Source organism: Anopheles nili, chromosome 3 (assembly GCF_943737925.1).
Source record: "Anopheles nili chromosome 3, idAnoNiliSN_F5_01, whole genome shotgun sequence".
Lineage (NCBI taxonomy): Eukaryota > Metazoa > Arthropoda > Insecta > Diptera > Culicidae > Anopheles > Anopheles nili.
Genome location: NC_071292.1, coordinates 53,053,238 through 53,066,138, shown reverse-complemented (window position 1 = coordinate 53,066,138; position 12,901 = coordinate 53,053,238). Strand labels below are relative to the sequence as shown.

General features: G+C 53.9%; 1 protein-coding gene across 1 annotated transcript in view; it reads right to left on the bottom strand.

The window, feature by feature from the left end:
• Positions 1 to 4,663: 4,663 nt before the first annotated feature.
• LOC128725369 (methylcytosine dioxygenase TET) overlaps positions 4,664 to 12,901 on the bottom strand; it is a 142,230-nt gene continuing 133,992 nt past the window's right edge. Inside the window, exons 7-14 of the mRNA XM_053819110.1 lie at positions 11,670 to 11,798; positions 8,237 to 11,591; positions 7,930 to 8,134; positions 7,587 to 7,754; positions 7,227 to 7,510; positions 6,930 to 7,161; positions 4,775 to 6,800; positions 4,664 to 4,702 (exon numbers count right to left, since the gene is read on the bottom strand). Coding sequence (XP_053675085.1) covers positions 4,664 to 4,702; positions 4,775 to 6,800; positions 6,930 to 7,161; positions 7,227 to 7,510; positions 7,587 to 7,754; positions 7,930 to 8,134; positions 8,237 to 11,591; positions 11,670 to 11,798 — 6,438 coding nt within the window. The remainder of the gene's footprint in view (positions 4,703 to 4,774; positions 6,801 to 6,929; positions 7,162 to 7,226; positions 7,511 to 7,586; positions 7,755 to 7,929; positions 8,135 to 8,236; positions 11,592 to 11,669; positions 11,799 to 12,901) is intronic.

The following is a 12,901-nucleotide window of genomic DNA, read 5'->3' as shown; positions in this document are numbered from 1 at the left end:
CTTCTTCCTACAAATGATTGAAAAGCGTGGCATTTATTATGTATATATGTATATATTTGCATAGTTGCATTTGCATTTTGCATTTAATACTCCTGCCAGCTCCAGCTTCCTATTTCTGCTGCTACTTTTATGCTTCGCTTTCTCCTCATGCAACATTTGATACTTTCTCTCTCTCTCTCTCTCTCTCTCTCTCTCTCTCTCTCTCTTCGCATATCTCGCTCCACACTCCGCAACTGCCAAAAAAACGGAGCCAAACCCCAGGAAAAAAAAAGTACACTATGAAAAACGGCGAAAATTTACAATTTTGTTTCATCCAAAGGCGTTTTTGTTCTCGTGTAAGTGTGTCGTTTGTGTGTATGTCTCACGTGTATGTGGTCTCTCTGCTTCTCTCTGTGTGTGATTTTTGCTTCTCTCAAATGCTTCAATATTTTTGCTTACCGAGATTGAATTTACGTTACTATGTTTTTCCTACCTCCCTACCAACGCTTTTTTTTTCTTCTTCTTCTTTTTGTTTAAACTGCTTTGCTTTTTAAATCCCACTTTTTATACAACTTTCCCGACGCGCGCTCTCGTTCCTCCGTTGCTCTTCCCCGTGCCGTGTGCGCGGTGCTTGCGTTTCTTCTTAAAAAATAACAGCGCGCAAAATTTCTACAAAAAGAAAAAGTATCTCCTGATCGCCGTCACCTTCGCTCGCACCTAAACCGTGATTTCGTCCTCCCGTTTTGTTTTACGATATGAGATCATCTTTGAAACAGCATCCATCATTCGTTCATTCCTCTTCTTCTTCTACATCGGCGGATTTCCCGTTTTTCTCTTTCTTTTTTTTCTTCTATTCTTTTCTCTTTCTTTTGATTTCCCATTCCGTCGATCCGTTTTACGCCTGATTGCTTGTAGGTTACTATAAAATAGTGAATTTTCCTCTCTCTTCCTCTCATACACGCACACACCCACACAAGATACACGTTCTTCTTATTTGGTTTTGGCAACGAAAGACGCTTCCACGGTGCTGCGTCCCCGTTCGAGAGCTTCACCTGCGCGCCAGGCGAAATGCATACCGTTCAAGCAAAGACGAAAAAAAAAACCCCATTTTTTCTCCGACCAAATGAAGCACGTCACTACGAAAAGCCTATCAAACTAGCCTTGCCCTAAGGGTACGTATTTTCAGAGTGGTCTCTTTAGAGTCGCCTCCCACCTCCCACCCCAGGAACCGGCGATCGGACGAACATCCGGTCTGATCTTGCTGTTGCTGGATCGCACGATCCGGACACCGGCCACCGGCAGTTCCCCTGCGGAAGCGTGGGAGGGAAAAATATATGCATATTTTTTTTTCTTTTCGCGTGTATATGTTCTTGTATATCATAATATGGTCTAAAATGTTTGCTCGCATCTACTATCTTGCGCTGCTCCATCGCTCTCTTTTCTCTGCGTTTTCTCCAGTAGTTCTGATTCTACCGCACGTCACCATTATCCTTCCAAAGCAGAGTGTGCCTAAGATCCTGCTCCTTTCTCTTAGTATCACCCCATCGCGTGCGTGAATTGTCATCGGTTGCATTTTTGTCCTCATTCGGTCGCATGATTGCAGCACGAAAAGGGGCTTCTTCTAATACTTCTTCCAGGTGAAGGGTGGTGAACTTACTGCCGTGTGGGACCGGGGAGGGCGCAATATGTACAAAACGAATCGTTCTTTTTTCTCCCTCTCGAGAAAAACGAAACGGCTAATATCGAGTGTCCTGAAAGCTCGCGCCAAATAAAAAACCGCGGCCGCCGCCCTCCGCTGAGTTAGAGAGAGGGTGTTAGTCTAAAAACAAACAAAACAAAAACGGACCCCGGGGAGTGTGTGTGTGTGTGTGCGTGTGTGTGTGATCGGAAACGAGAAACCAAGAAAGTGGGAAAACAAAGCAAAGAGACGGAGATAAAAAAAAGGTAGCTTAAATTTATTCATAGTCGTATTTTCGTTCTCTTATGTGTTTTAGCGTGAGTTTATATCTGTGTGTGTGTGTGTGGGTGTTTGTCTGCTGTGTACGGCGGGGGAGGAGGGGGTGTTTCGCGAGGATTCGCCCTCCTCTCGTTATTATCATCGAAGTTGGAATTTTCATGCACCTCGCCTAATGTCTTTAGTTGATTAGCTTAAAAACGTACAAAATGCCCCCATGGAAATCGGGGGTTCGGGGAGCGAGGAGACGAAGGGAGGGCATTATTTTTTTTGCGTCCCCCACCCTCTCGAGGGCGGCGGCATTGGTGGCCTTCGTTTTCGCGCTGCTTGTGAGTATTACTTTGCTTTGGCCCACCGTTCTCTAATCGCCCCACGTGTTCCAAACCAGCTGCTGGCTCTTCGAGGCTGGCCTATCCTTGCGTTTTCTTTTTTCCGCTCTATCTCTCTTTCTCTCGATCTCTCTTTTTCTGTATGGCAAATAGTTTCATATGCTCTAAGCGCCGATTGTACGACACCGATTTCTTCTGTGTGTTCTCTGCTTTCCATCAACTTCAGCCTCGTGGTTGAAGCACAACCTGCTTGAACCGTGCCGCTCCGTATCAATCAAACATATCATCCGTAACTTATTCGCTAAGAGCTAACGCGATTCAATGAAGAGAATTAGCGCAAAAAAAAAAAGTAAACTAAAATAGAGTGGATGAAATATATAAAACTTAACGCTAAATTATATGCGCGAGAGGGGTTCTGCAAAACATGCTACAGTTGATGCTGCCGGGAGCACAAGGATACGCTCCTCCTTAACTCGATATGGCAAAGGGACTTGCACAAACACGCACACACACACATACCCACACGCAGGGGTATAAATTAGTATTAAACTACTTGCACTAAATACAAACAATGAAATGTGTAGCCCGAACGCGACGCGGTAGAGAGAAAAAATGATGCCTTTTTTGTTGGTTTGTACGGGCTAATGAATAGATTCACATTCGCTCTAACGAAATAAATACTTAATGCCTAGTGAGCCGATACCTTTTTTTTTTGCGTGATGAGGACGAACTCTCTCTCTCTCTCTCTCTCTCTCTCTCTCTCTCTGTGTCTCTAAAAGAAAATCGGAAACGCTAGCAACAGAGGCGGTCATGAACCGCACGGCAATCACCTTGGCAACCAACCATCCGAGTGATGTAACCTAACCTTAAAACGTTGCTGAGCGTTTACAATTATAGTGATGTTCATAGACGTAAAAATGATTGGAAAATAAAGAAAAAAAAAAGGACACCATTTAAACAAGACCACTGTGATCCTGCCCATGGATGGGTGGGTATGCGTGTGTGTGTGTGTGTGTGCTTGTGCGCTGGCGATCGTGCGCGCTTGAGTATGGATGAAATAAGGTCTACTTAATCGCTAAACTAGCTAACGTCCGGCGATCCACCCACGATCGCTTCCGTTCTTCCGTAATGGCTAATGGCTAGAGAAAAAGGCGACGCCAAGAGATGAGAGAATTAAAACGTAACTACGCCACGGTGGGGTGGGACGCAAAAAGAAAAAAAGCACGTTAAAACGGAGAATAATTTATCGGTAAAATTTGCGCGCGAAACGCACCGTTACGTCGTGTGGCGTTTCGGAACAATAAAACTTATATGAAATCGATCAACCGGAAGCCGGAGGATGCCGCTATACATTAACACAACCCTTCTGAACCCCTCTTATGCGCGAAACGGAACATTCCGTTCCGCGGTTCTCTACAATTCTATTCCCCGTCGAAGCAATGCTGCCGTTTTCCCGCACAGGAAAAACGGCCGGTAGTGGTAGTAGTAGTAGTAGTCGTCGTTATCATAGCCACACGCAAATAGCCAGTTGCGGGGTGTTTTTGTTACGCAAATGGTAAGCAGCAAAAAATCAAGAAAAATAATCCCCAATGGCACTCCAACGGCCGCGCGGGATATCCTGTGGATCCCTTCTCTCGGTTGGGTTGGGGTTTGTACTGGTTTCTAACCCGCCGACGCCTCTCCGATGATCCGCGGGTTGGTTTTTCGTTTTGTGGTCTTTTTTTTTGGCAAGAGCAATGTGGCATGGCCAGCACCACCATCCCATCCATCCATCCCAGCCGGTAGGCCAGGTGGCCAGCACCTAGTAGTAGTAGTAATAGTAGTATTGACCGTGTGGATCACCCCTGTCCGGTGGCAGGGACGGTCCCGGTTGTTGCAGCCACTGCGAGAAAGCCGCCGCCTGCGTCCGATGGTGATGATGGTGCGCATAATGTTGCTGATGATGGTGATGATGATGATGATGGTACCTCTGCGACAGCAACGACAACGGCGAATGACCCGCAAGAGGATGCGAGGTGTGGTGTGACGCCTGGTGATGGTGATGTTGCTGTTGCTGTTGCTGTTGCTGCTGCTGCTGTTGCTGGTACTGTTGGGCGAGTTGCGCCATCGATTGATGATGCGCGTGCGGGTGTTGATGATGATGATGATGTTGATGCGACGACAGCAGATTCAGTGGAGCGATTCCTCTCGCTGTTTCTGTGGCGGTTGCCGAAGGTGGTGGCGATCCCGCTAACGGTTGGCGAACCGATGCAGGTGGATCTCCTGATGATCCGGATGATCCTGAAGGTCCTGCTCCTGCTGCTGTTGCTGCTGCTGCAGCTGCTGCTGCTGGGTCTTGTTGTGTACCGACGATCTGCTCATCCAGTGTGCTTGGCCTCGATGGCAGATCCTTCTCTCACCACTAGACACCCGGGTACTCTACGTCCATCATGTCATGTTCCTGTTGACAAAAGAAAAAAACCCATCATTCGGTGTTACGGTTCCAAAAAGGACTCCCCCCACGAATACCTACATCAGCCAAATGCCGCATGTGGTGCAGCTCGTCCATCGGCTCCGCCTTAATGTCGTCCTCAAGCAGCATATCCTTATCATCGAGCGGATCGTTCGTCGGAATGCCAAGCTTCTTCAGCCGCATCTTTTCCGCCCACTCGGCGATACCGTGCTTCGGCCGGTTCAGGTTCCGATGCTGGTAAAAGATGAGCGTCATGCGCGTCGGATTAAGCCGGTTCGGTTTCTTCACCGCCGTCGTCGAGTGCATCTCCAGCTTTGCGCACTCGATGATGACGCTCCCGTGCGGAAGTGCAATCGCAACTCCACCCATCTGCGGATCCTCGAAGCAGTCCTCGTTCTCGTTCGTCTCCGTGACCTCGCCGAGCGTTTCCTTCGGCACGAGTGGAGCTGCCGCCGCCGGTACCACCGGAAGTTGTGGTGGAACAACACCGACACCACCACCCGGTTGACCCATCGGAAGATCCACCGAACCAGGTCCTTTCCCAAGCGCACCGGCAGCAGCTGCGGCCACGTGCAGTTGCGCCGTCGTTGGTCCCGCCCCGAGATGCGGTGGGTAAAGGTTCCAGTTCGAGGGTGGTGGTGGTGCCGGAATGACCGCCGTCGGTGGCGGAGGTGGTGCCGGACCGGTGCCCGGAAGCTGGGTTTGAGCGACAGCTGCCGCCGCGGCCGCTGACGGGTACATGTTGTGATATGTCGTGTGATGATGATGGTGGTAGCTTTGTGGCGGATAACCGTAGTTGTAGTTCTGGTACGGATCGTACGGTGTGTGGTGGTACGGTGGGTGGTGATGGTGGTGGTACCCATAGCCCATCGGGGTGTTTGGGTGATGGTAACCATACCCAGCCGCTGGGTTGTAATCCGGTGGCTTTGGCTTCACGAAACCCTGCTCCGGTTGCTGCAACGTGTGGTACGTGTTTTGCGATTGTTGCTGCTGCTGCTGCTGAACCTGCTGTTGCTGGTGTTGCTGTTGCTGGTGTTGCTGCAGCTGATGGTGTTGCTGTTGCTGCTGCTGCTGCTGCTGCTGTTGCTGCTGCTGGTGATGGTGGTGATGATGCTGCACCTGTCCACCACCCAGCTTCGTGCTGCCGTAATCATCCATGTGGATCGGTGTCGGTGTCTTTGTCGGATCGGGAATGCTCGGACTAAACGCCGAGTTGCTGCTGTTGCTGCCCGGCCGTGTCGTCGTGTCCGGAATGTCCTCGTTTCGGCCCAACACGGCCAGCTTGCTCGGGTCGCCCCGGTTGCCGTAGTAATCCGTCGGCCAGTTGTTGTAGTACTGCCGGTTGTCGATGTACTGGCCCGTGTTGTAATCGTAGCTGTACGGTGAATCGAGCACCGTGCTCGAGATCTGGTTCGATTGCAGCTGCGCGTCCGTAAAGTTGTCGATCATCGACGCCATGTCGATCAGCGTGCTGTTGGTGTTGTTGTTGGCCGCAACCGCCGCTGCAGCCACCGCCGCAGCCGCCACCACCGAGTTTGGGGAGTTGATTGTGTTCGGTGCGGTGAATGCGCTCGTTCCGGAACCACCGGTTCCACCCGCTATCAGACCACTTCCGATGCCACCTCCACCCAGCACACCACCACCCACACTTTGGGCGTGTTTTTCGCCCCCGCTGAGCACTCCCGTGACCGGATCGAGTCCGATTCCACCGCTCGAGCCTTTCCCGCTGCCAGTGGACTTTTGGCTGCCGGGTGTGTGTGCTCGCGGGGATCCAGAACCGGAAGAGCTTCCACCGGCACCGGTGGATCCACCGTTACCGGTGGCGGTTCCGGGTGACGCGACACTGTTGCCACCGGAACTGCCGGAACTGTTCGAGCCCGCGGTTGAGGCGGCTGACGATTTCTTGCTCTTCGATTTGCTTTCCTTCTTCGTCGGTGGTGGTGGTGGAGGTGGCGTTTCCGGTGCCGCTCCATCCGACCCGTCTTTGCCACCGCCGAGCTTTTCGTCCTTGCCGTTACCGCGCTTTTTACCGTGCCTTCGGCAGGGTTGAAGTGGTGTCGATCGCACACGAACCTCCGTTTGGAATCTGTGGTCACGAGAAAAGGGTGGGAAAAACGTTAGTTCCGTTCCAACGAACCGCCGACAGGACGACGAAAGGGATAATGAAGGGCGCGCGAGAGAGAATGAAAGAAGAAACGCAATGCTTTACACTCACTTCTCCAGCACCTGCACGGCGCCGGTTTCGTGCTTCTTCTTTTGGCCCTCCTCGCTGTCGAACTCGTCCGTCGTGTCCATCGTGTAGAGCGGCAGGATGTGTAGCTGCTCGTCGTCCGGTTTCACACCCGGCGGAAGTGGTTTCAGCAGGGTCACCTGCACCGTACACCCGTCCTGCATGTTGTGCAGATCCCGGTGGGTGTGAGCGCAAAAGTCCAAACAGCACGTGACACCTGATGGCGAAAGGCGACAAATTAGCACACCTTGACGGAAGGAAAGGTCCTTAAGGATTGCTCACCCGAGAAAGGTTTGCCGGGTTTCAGCCCCAACCGGCAGTCGGGCGCTTCCCGCTCGTACTGCACCTGGTTCTGGAAGGCTTGGGGCGCGACGGTCACATACAACGGGCTCAGCATCGTGGCCAGCACGTTCATGCGCTCCTCGATTTCGGCCTCCTCGTTCTTCACCGACAGCCGGAACTTGCGGACCGTCTTCGAGCGGGCGTACTTACACCCGTTGTAGTACATCGACCAGCTGCACCCGAAGCTGTACGACACGCCGCACATTTCCGGATCAAGTCCTGAAAGGAGAGAGAGCAACACAGGCAGGCAGGTGTTAATGCAGGAGCACGGTTAACGTGGACGCTTTCACCTCGGACGCTTTACCTTGACAGGCGCAGGTTCGATTCTCGTTGGTCGCGCATCGCCGCACCGTTGGGAGGCCAAATTTGTTCAGCTTCACCGCCAACATCCGGTACACGCTGTCGGCTTCGTGCGTCGGGATGCCATCCCACACGACGATGCAGATCACGATGTAGGACGCCTTGCACCTGGAGGACGCAACGCCGGAACCAAAGAAGAAAAACAAAAAAAAACCACAGTTAGAACCGCGTGCAGGGTTGTTCGCACGCACACCGGCCACGGCCACTGGTGCTGGTGGTGTAGCGTGGCGTGGGTTGGCAGGTTTGGCAAGAAAATGCATATGCGACCCGACCATAAACTCACCGATGCCCCTGGCGGCGTTTCACCACAAACAGCAGCTTTTCCTCGGGATCGACGCGCCGGATGACCCATTTTGCGATCGGGCAGCCTTGGCTCGATTTGCCCTCCTTGCCGGTGTAGACGACCTTCTCGATGCGGAGCTGTTTTCCCGTCAGCCCCACGCGTAGTTCCGTTTCCCGGCGTAGGTCTTCGAGGGAGGCGGCACAACCTGGAAAAACGGAGAGAGAGAGAGAGCGGAGAAAAAAACCCCCCACACGTTAGTCATCTGAAGGGGAGCCATTCATGGAGCAGCCAATTCTCTCGAACCTACCGAGATGCGTGTAATAGCTGCCCGGTTCCGACGGTGCTTTATCCGTGCCGGAACTGAAGCAATCACAATCGGGTGCTTCCGGTTTGTGTGATTTCTCGAGCTTGTCATCGTCCGCTTTCTGGGCCGGATCGAGCGGTTCCTTCTTGACGTTTTTCGAGTCTTTCTTGCTCTTGCTCTTGCTGCCACCGGTGGCGGGACCATCCGCTTTCGCACCATCCGCCCCATCAGCCCCGTGGGCGTCCTTTGATTTGTCTTTCTTTTCGCCCTTTTTCGATTTCGATTTCGAGCTGGTCGTCGTGGAGTTTCCGGTGGCCGTCGTCGTTCCACTGGCCGGTGGCACGGTGTTTGCGACCGGATCTGCCAGTGGGTCAATGTCAGGTGGACCTTCCCCAGGAATGGGCACCTGCGAACCACCGACGTGGCCGGAAGCCGCATCACCGCCGGGTTCGGAGCCCAAATTTCCCGACGTGTTGCCCAGGCTGCCGTACGCGGAATCATCCGCCTCGAGCTTGATCGCGACGGGATCGGACGCGGACGCAGCAAGCAACCCGTGGCTGTTCTTCGGTATCGGGTACGTGTGAGCCGGAATTTGCTGCTCGAAGTTGGTCTGATGGGCGACCGGTGTCGAGATGGCCGGCAGTGCCAGCAACCCGGCCGCGTTCGCTTCGGGCGTTTGTGCCGGCGGAAGACTGCTGTTGCTGTTGCTGTTGCTGGCCGAACCGCTGCCAAATGCGCTGCCTCCGGCGGCCACCACCGGTTGCTGGGTGTGGTAGTTCGAGTAGCCCTGGGTCGAGTAGCTCGAGTAGGCGCTTCCGTACGGTGAGTAGTAGCTGTTGTAGTCCTTCGCGGACGCACTCGCTTGCCCGATGGCTGCTGATCCTTGTGACGTGCCGGACTGGCTGTTGTCGCAGTAGTCCCCGTATCGGATGAAGTTCTGGTAGTTCTTTTCGTACCCACCGTCGAACTTTGGCAGGCCCGATTGTCCGTCATCCAGCAGGCCTGGTTCTTTCTTCACGCTCATTAAACCGTACGCTGAGCTGGTTCCACTGCCACCACCGGTGACCGGATGATGAAAGGCACCTGTCGTGCCCGTTTGAAGGTGTGGATTGAACCCACTCGAAAGGGAATCGTGCCGGAACCGGCTCAATGGGCTCTTATCATCCACCAGCTTGCTGTCGACCATCATTGGGGACGTTCCGGCCGGGGAGTACCCAAGCAAACCCGACTGACTACCGTTCGGGGTCGTTGACCCACCGCTTCCAGGATATGTTTGGTTCAAATTCGAGTACTGCTGCTGCTGCTGTTGTTGCTGCTGCTGCAGCAGCTGTTGATCGTGGTGTTGCATCATGAAGCTCGAGCCGGATGAGTAACCGGTCGATTTCACATCAACCATACCCTGCCCGAGATGGTCCAGATGATGCTGTCCGTGATGTTGTTGCTGATGCTGCTGCTGCTGTTGTTGCTGTTGCTGTTGATGGCTGGCATGTTTCGATTTGCTGCCATGTTTGTCGCCTCCCTTGCCTTTTGCTTTCGCTGAAGGTGATCCAGCCGACGGGGATGACGATGAGGATGATGAGCCGGATTTGCTCATCTTGCCACCGGGCTTGTGCTCACCGCCCGCACCCGTCGGTGATCCGATACCGCCGCCTCCACCGGGGTCGGTATTATTCTTGTCGATTAATTGCTGCTTTTGCTCAAAAACCGGCAGCTTGGCACCGTGATGCAGATCACCCGCAAGCAGGTGATCGTGGTGTTGCAACTGATGGTGTTGCTGCTGCTGCTGGTGATGATCGGCTAGTGACGACGGTGACTTTAGGCCGGCCGACGCCACCACCGACGACGTACTACTGTGACTGTGACTGGTGCTACCGTTCGCTCCGCTTCCCCCATTGCTGCCCGCACCACTGACCGGGTGCTTCCAACTTGGATCAACCATGCTGCCGATGCTGTTGATCAGCCCACTGCCGCCACCATCTCCGATAGTAGTACCTTCGTTTGCTGTACTGCTGCTGCTGCTGCTACTGCCGCCGTTGCTGCCGGGCATCATGCCGGCACTAGCGACCCCCGACGCCGACTGTTGCTGGCCAGGAGTACCCGGTCCCGGGCCGCCCAGGTGTGTCGGCGTCAGGCTGTCTCGGAGATGGTGGCTATACGATAAAAAATGACCGGTTTGTCCGCCGGTTTGCTGCTGTTGCTGCTGTTGCTGCTGCTGCAACCCGCCGAGATGGGAGCCCACCATGTGGGATCCTCCGACGGGCAGCATCGTGTCCTTCGGGTCACCACCCTTGCTCATGATCATCGTTTTGAGCCGAGAGTTCAGATTCACCCGATCGGATTGATTGAAAAGATCCGTTCCGGCTTGTTGCTGCTGCTGTTGCTGCTGTTGCTGGTTCCATCCCCAGTCCGTTTGCATGTGGCTTGGGGACTGCTGGTGCTGATTGTCGGTTGGAGTGCCCTGCATCGGGGAGGGTGTGTGCATGCCACTCTGCCCTCCGCCGGTCCCACCGTACCCGGGTGTGTTGCTCCCGTTGTGGCTGGGCGATTGTTGCAAACTCCCGCCACCTGACGAACTGCCGCCGTTGTACGGATTCGGGGATTGCTGGGCGTAGAGTTGTTGCTGCTGCTGTTGGTTGGAATTGGGCCGGGGTGGTTGCCGGTTGGGCGATTGCGGAATCCCGCCCTGTGGTGGGTGCATGCTCGCGGAGGACGAAGAACCGGTGCTGCCGGTGTTGTTGTTGTTGTTGTTGCCACCGGTAGCAGCAGCACCGGAACTACCCGTTCCGGAAGCCGCCACAACCGTGGCCGAAGACGCCGAACCCGACGAGGGTGGAACGGTGGCGGCGGCGGAGGAGGAGGCGGTGCTGTTGCCGTTCCCGTTCGCGCTCGCTGCCGTCGTCGTGGTTGTCGTCGTCGACGTTTGAAGACCGCCATAATCTTGCTGGCCTGAATATCCATTACAATTGAGTGAGCGCGGCGGTACGCTGTTCACCCGTGGATATCCAGGCATGTCGTTTCCCGAGGCCGCTGCCGCTGCTGCTGCCGCTGCCGTGGCTGCTGCCGAGGTTTGTTGCTGCTGCTTGGTGCCACCGAGCTGCAGATTGAACTGATCGTGCGGGTTGTTGCCGGCGTGACCGGACACGATGGTGGCCGGGCCGGTGGAGACCTGGCCGGCGTAGGTGACGGTTGGGGCGAAGCTGACGCTTTGCAGTGACACCTGGTTGATGGGGGCGATCTGGTTCGCCTGGAAGTCGTACCGCTGGACGGCCGGTGGGGCTGCGTACGTGCGACCATAGTTTGGATCGAACCCGATGCCGGCGGTTTGGACGTAGCCGTTTGGTTGGTATGCGGCGTAGCCCTACAATTTGGTAACAAAAAAAAAGGAAAGCAGGTTAAGGAAACGTGAGCCTAAAAGGACCTTCCGGAGGGAACTTACCTGTGGTTGGAACTCGAGCGAGTTCAACGGTGTGATAGCGGGCGTGTTTTGCGGGATCTGTTGGATGAACTGATTCTGCCAGCCCTGGGACGGGTCAGCCTGCCAGGTGGGATAGAACGCCATTGGGGCCTGTAAAGAAAAAAAAACGAAAACAGCACATTTTTAAAACACGTTTCAGAAAGCGGCTCAAGGCGACGGAGGTTTGCGTGTCTCCCTTGGGGTGTCTTTTATTTTTTCTTGGAAAACCTAGCGTTTTTCCGTCGCGTAAACCAGCGATATCTACCATTAAAGTGCTCCTTAAAGCCGGCTCCGCGCGGTGGCTCACACTTTCCGGATTTCCGGTCTTTTTTCTCTCCCCCTTGTGTTTTGGGTCACAGACACACGCGCACACACACGTACAGCACCGGTTCGGTATTTCGGCGAAAGGAATTTTAATTCGGCTATTTCTATGCAAACGAGCCCCGCACACCACGCTTCTTATCGTGGCATTTGCATCACTTCCCCCTTCCCTGTGTCAAACTCGCGCACACACACACACATGTGTACACGTTCACACGCACGGACACACGCGGCCGTGGTACATACAGTGTGCGCCTTGCGTGGTACCGGAACTGACGAAGGAGGGAGGAAAGAATCGCCACTTTGCATCTATTTATTGCTGCTTGAAATAATTTATTAGAAAATTTGCATACATTTCACCGCCCTCCGTCGGGCGAGCCTTGCCCTTGCGCAAAAGCGGGGGTTATAATGGGGCTTAAGCGGGCGCACAGACACACAAACACACCCGCGGTTGGCCAACGGTGAACGGTGAAGGGCTTTCGGAGGCCTGGTGTGCCTGCCATTGGGCTCTAATGGAGCACACGTTCATTATTTGCCCGTTCGCGGGCGCCGTTATCTCGTGTGGCGTGTTTCGCTCACCTTCCGGTGGGCCGGAAAATGCTTCAAGATATGTCGCTGGATGGTGGCGAAAAACACCCAAAGCAAGAGGCGGAAAAGCGCAGGGAATGGGAACGCGTAGTGTGGTGAATCTAATTCGATGCGTTTTCGTGCAATTGCATCGTGGAATTGCGCTCCTTAACATGGGAGAGATTACTTTGGACATTTCTTCACAAACGTCAAAGTATGTTGCCATGGTTACATGCTTGATTCCACAACTTTCGGATCCTTCCTCACACATGTCGAGGAGAAAGCAAAACTTCGCCATTGCGCGCAATTAAACAAATGTAAACATT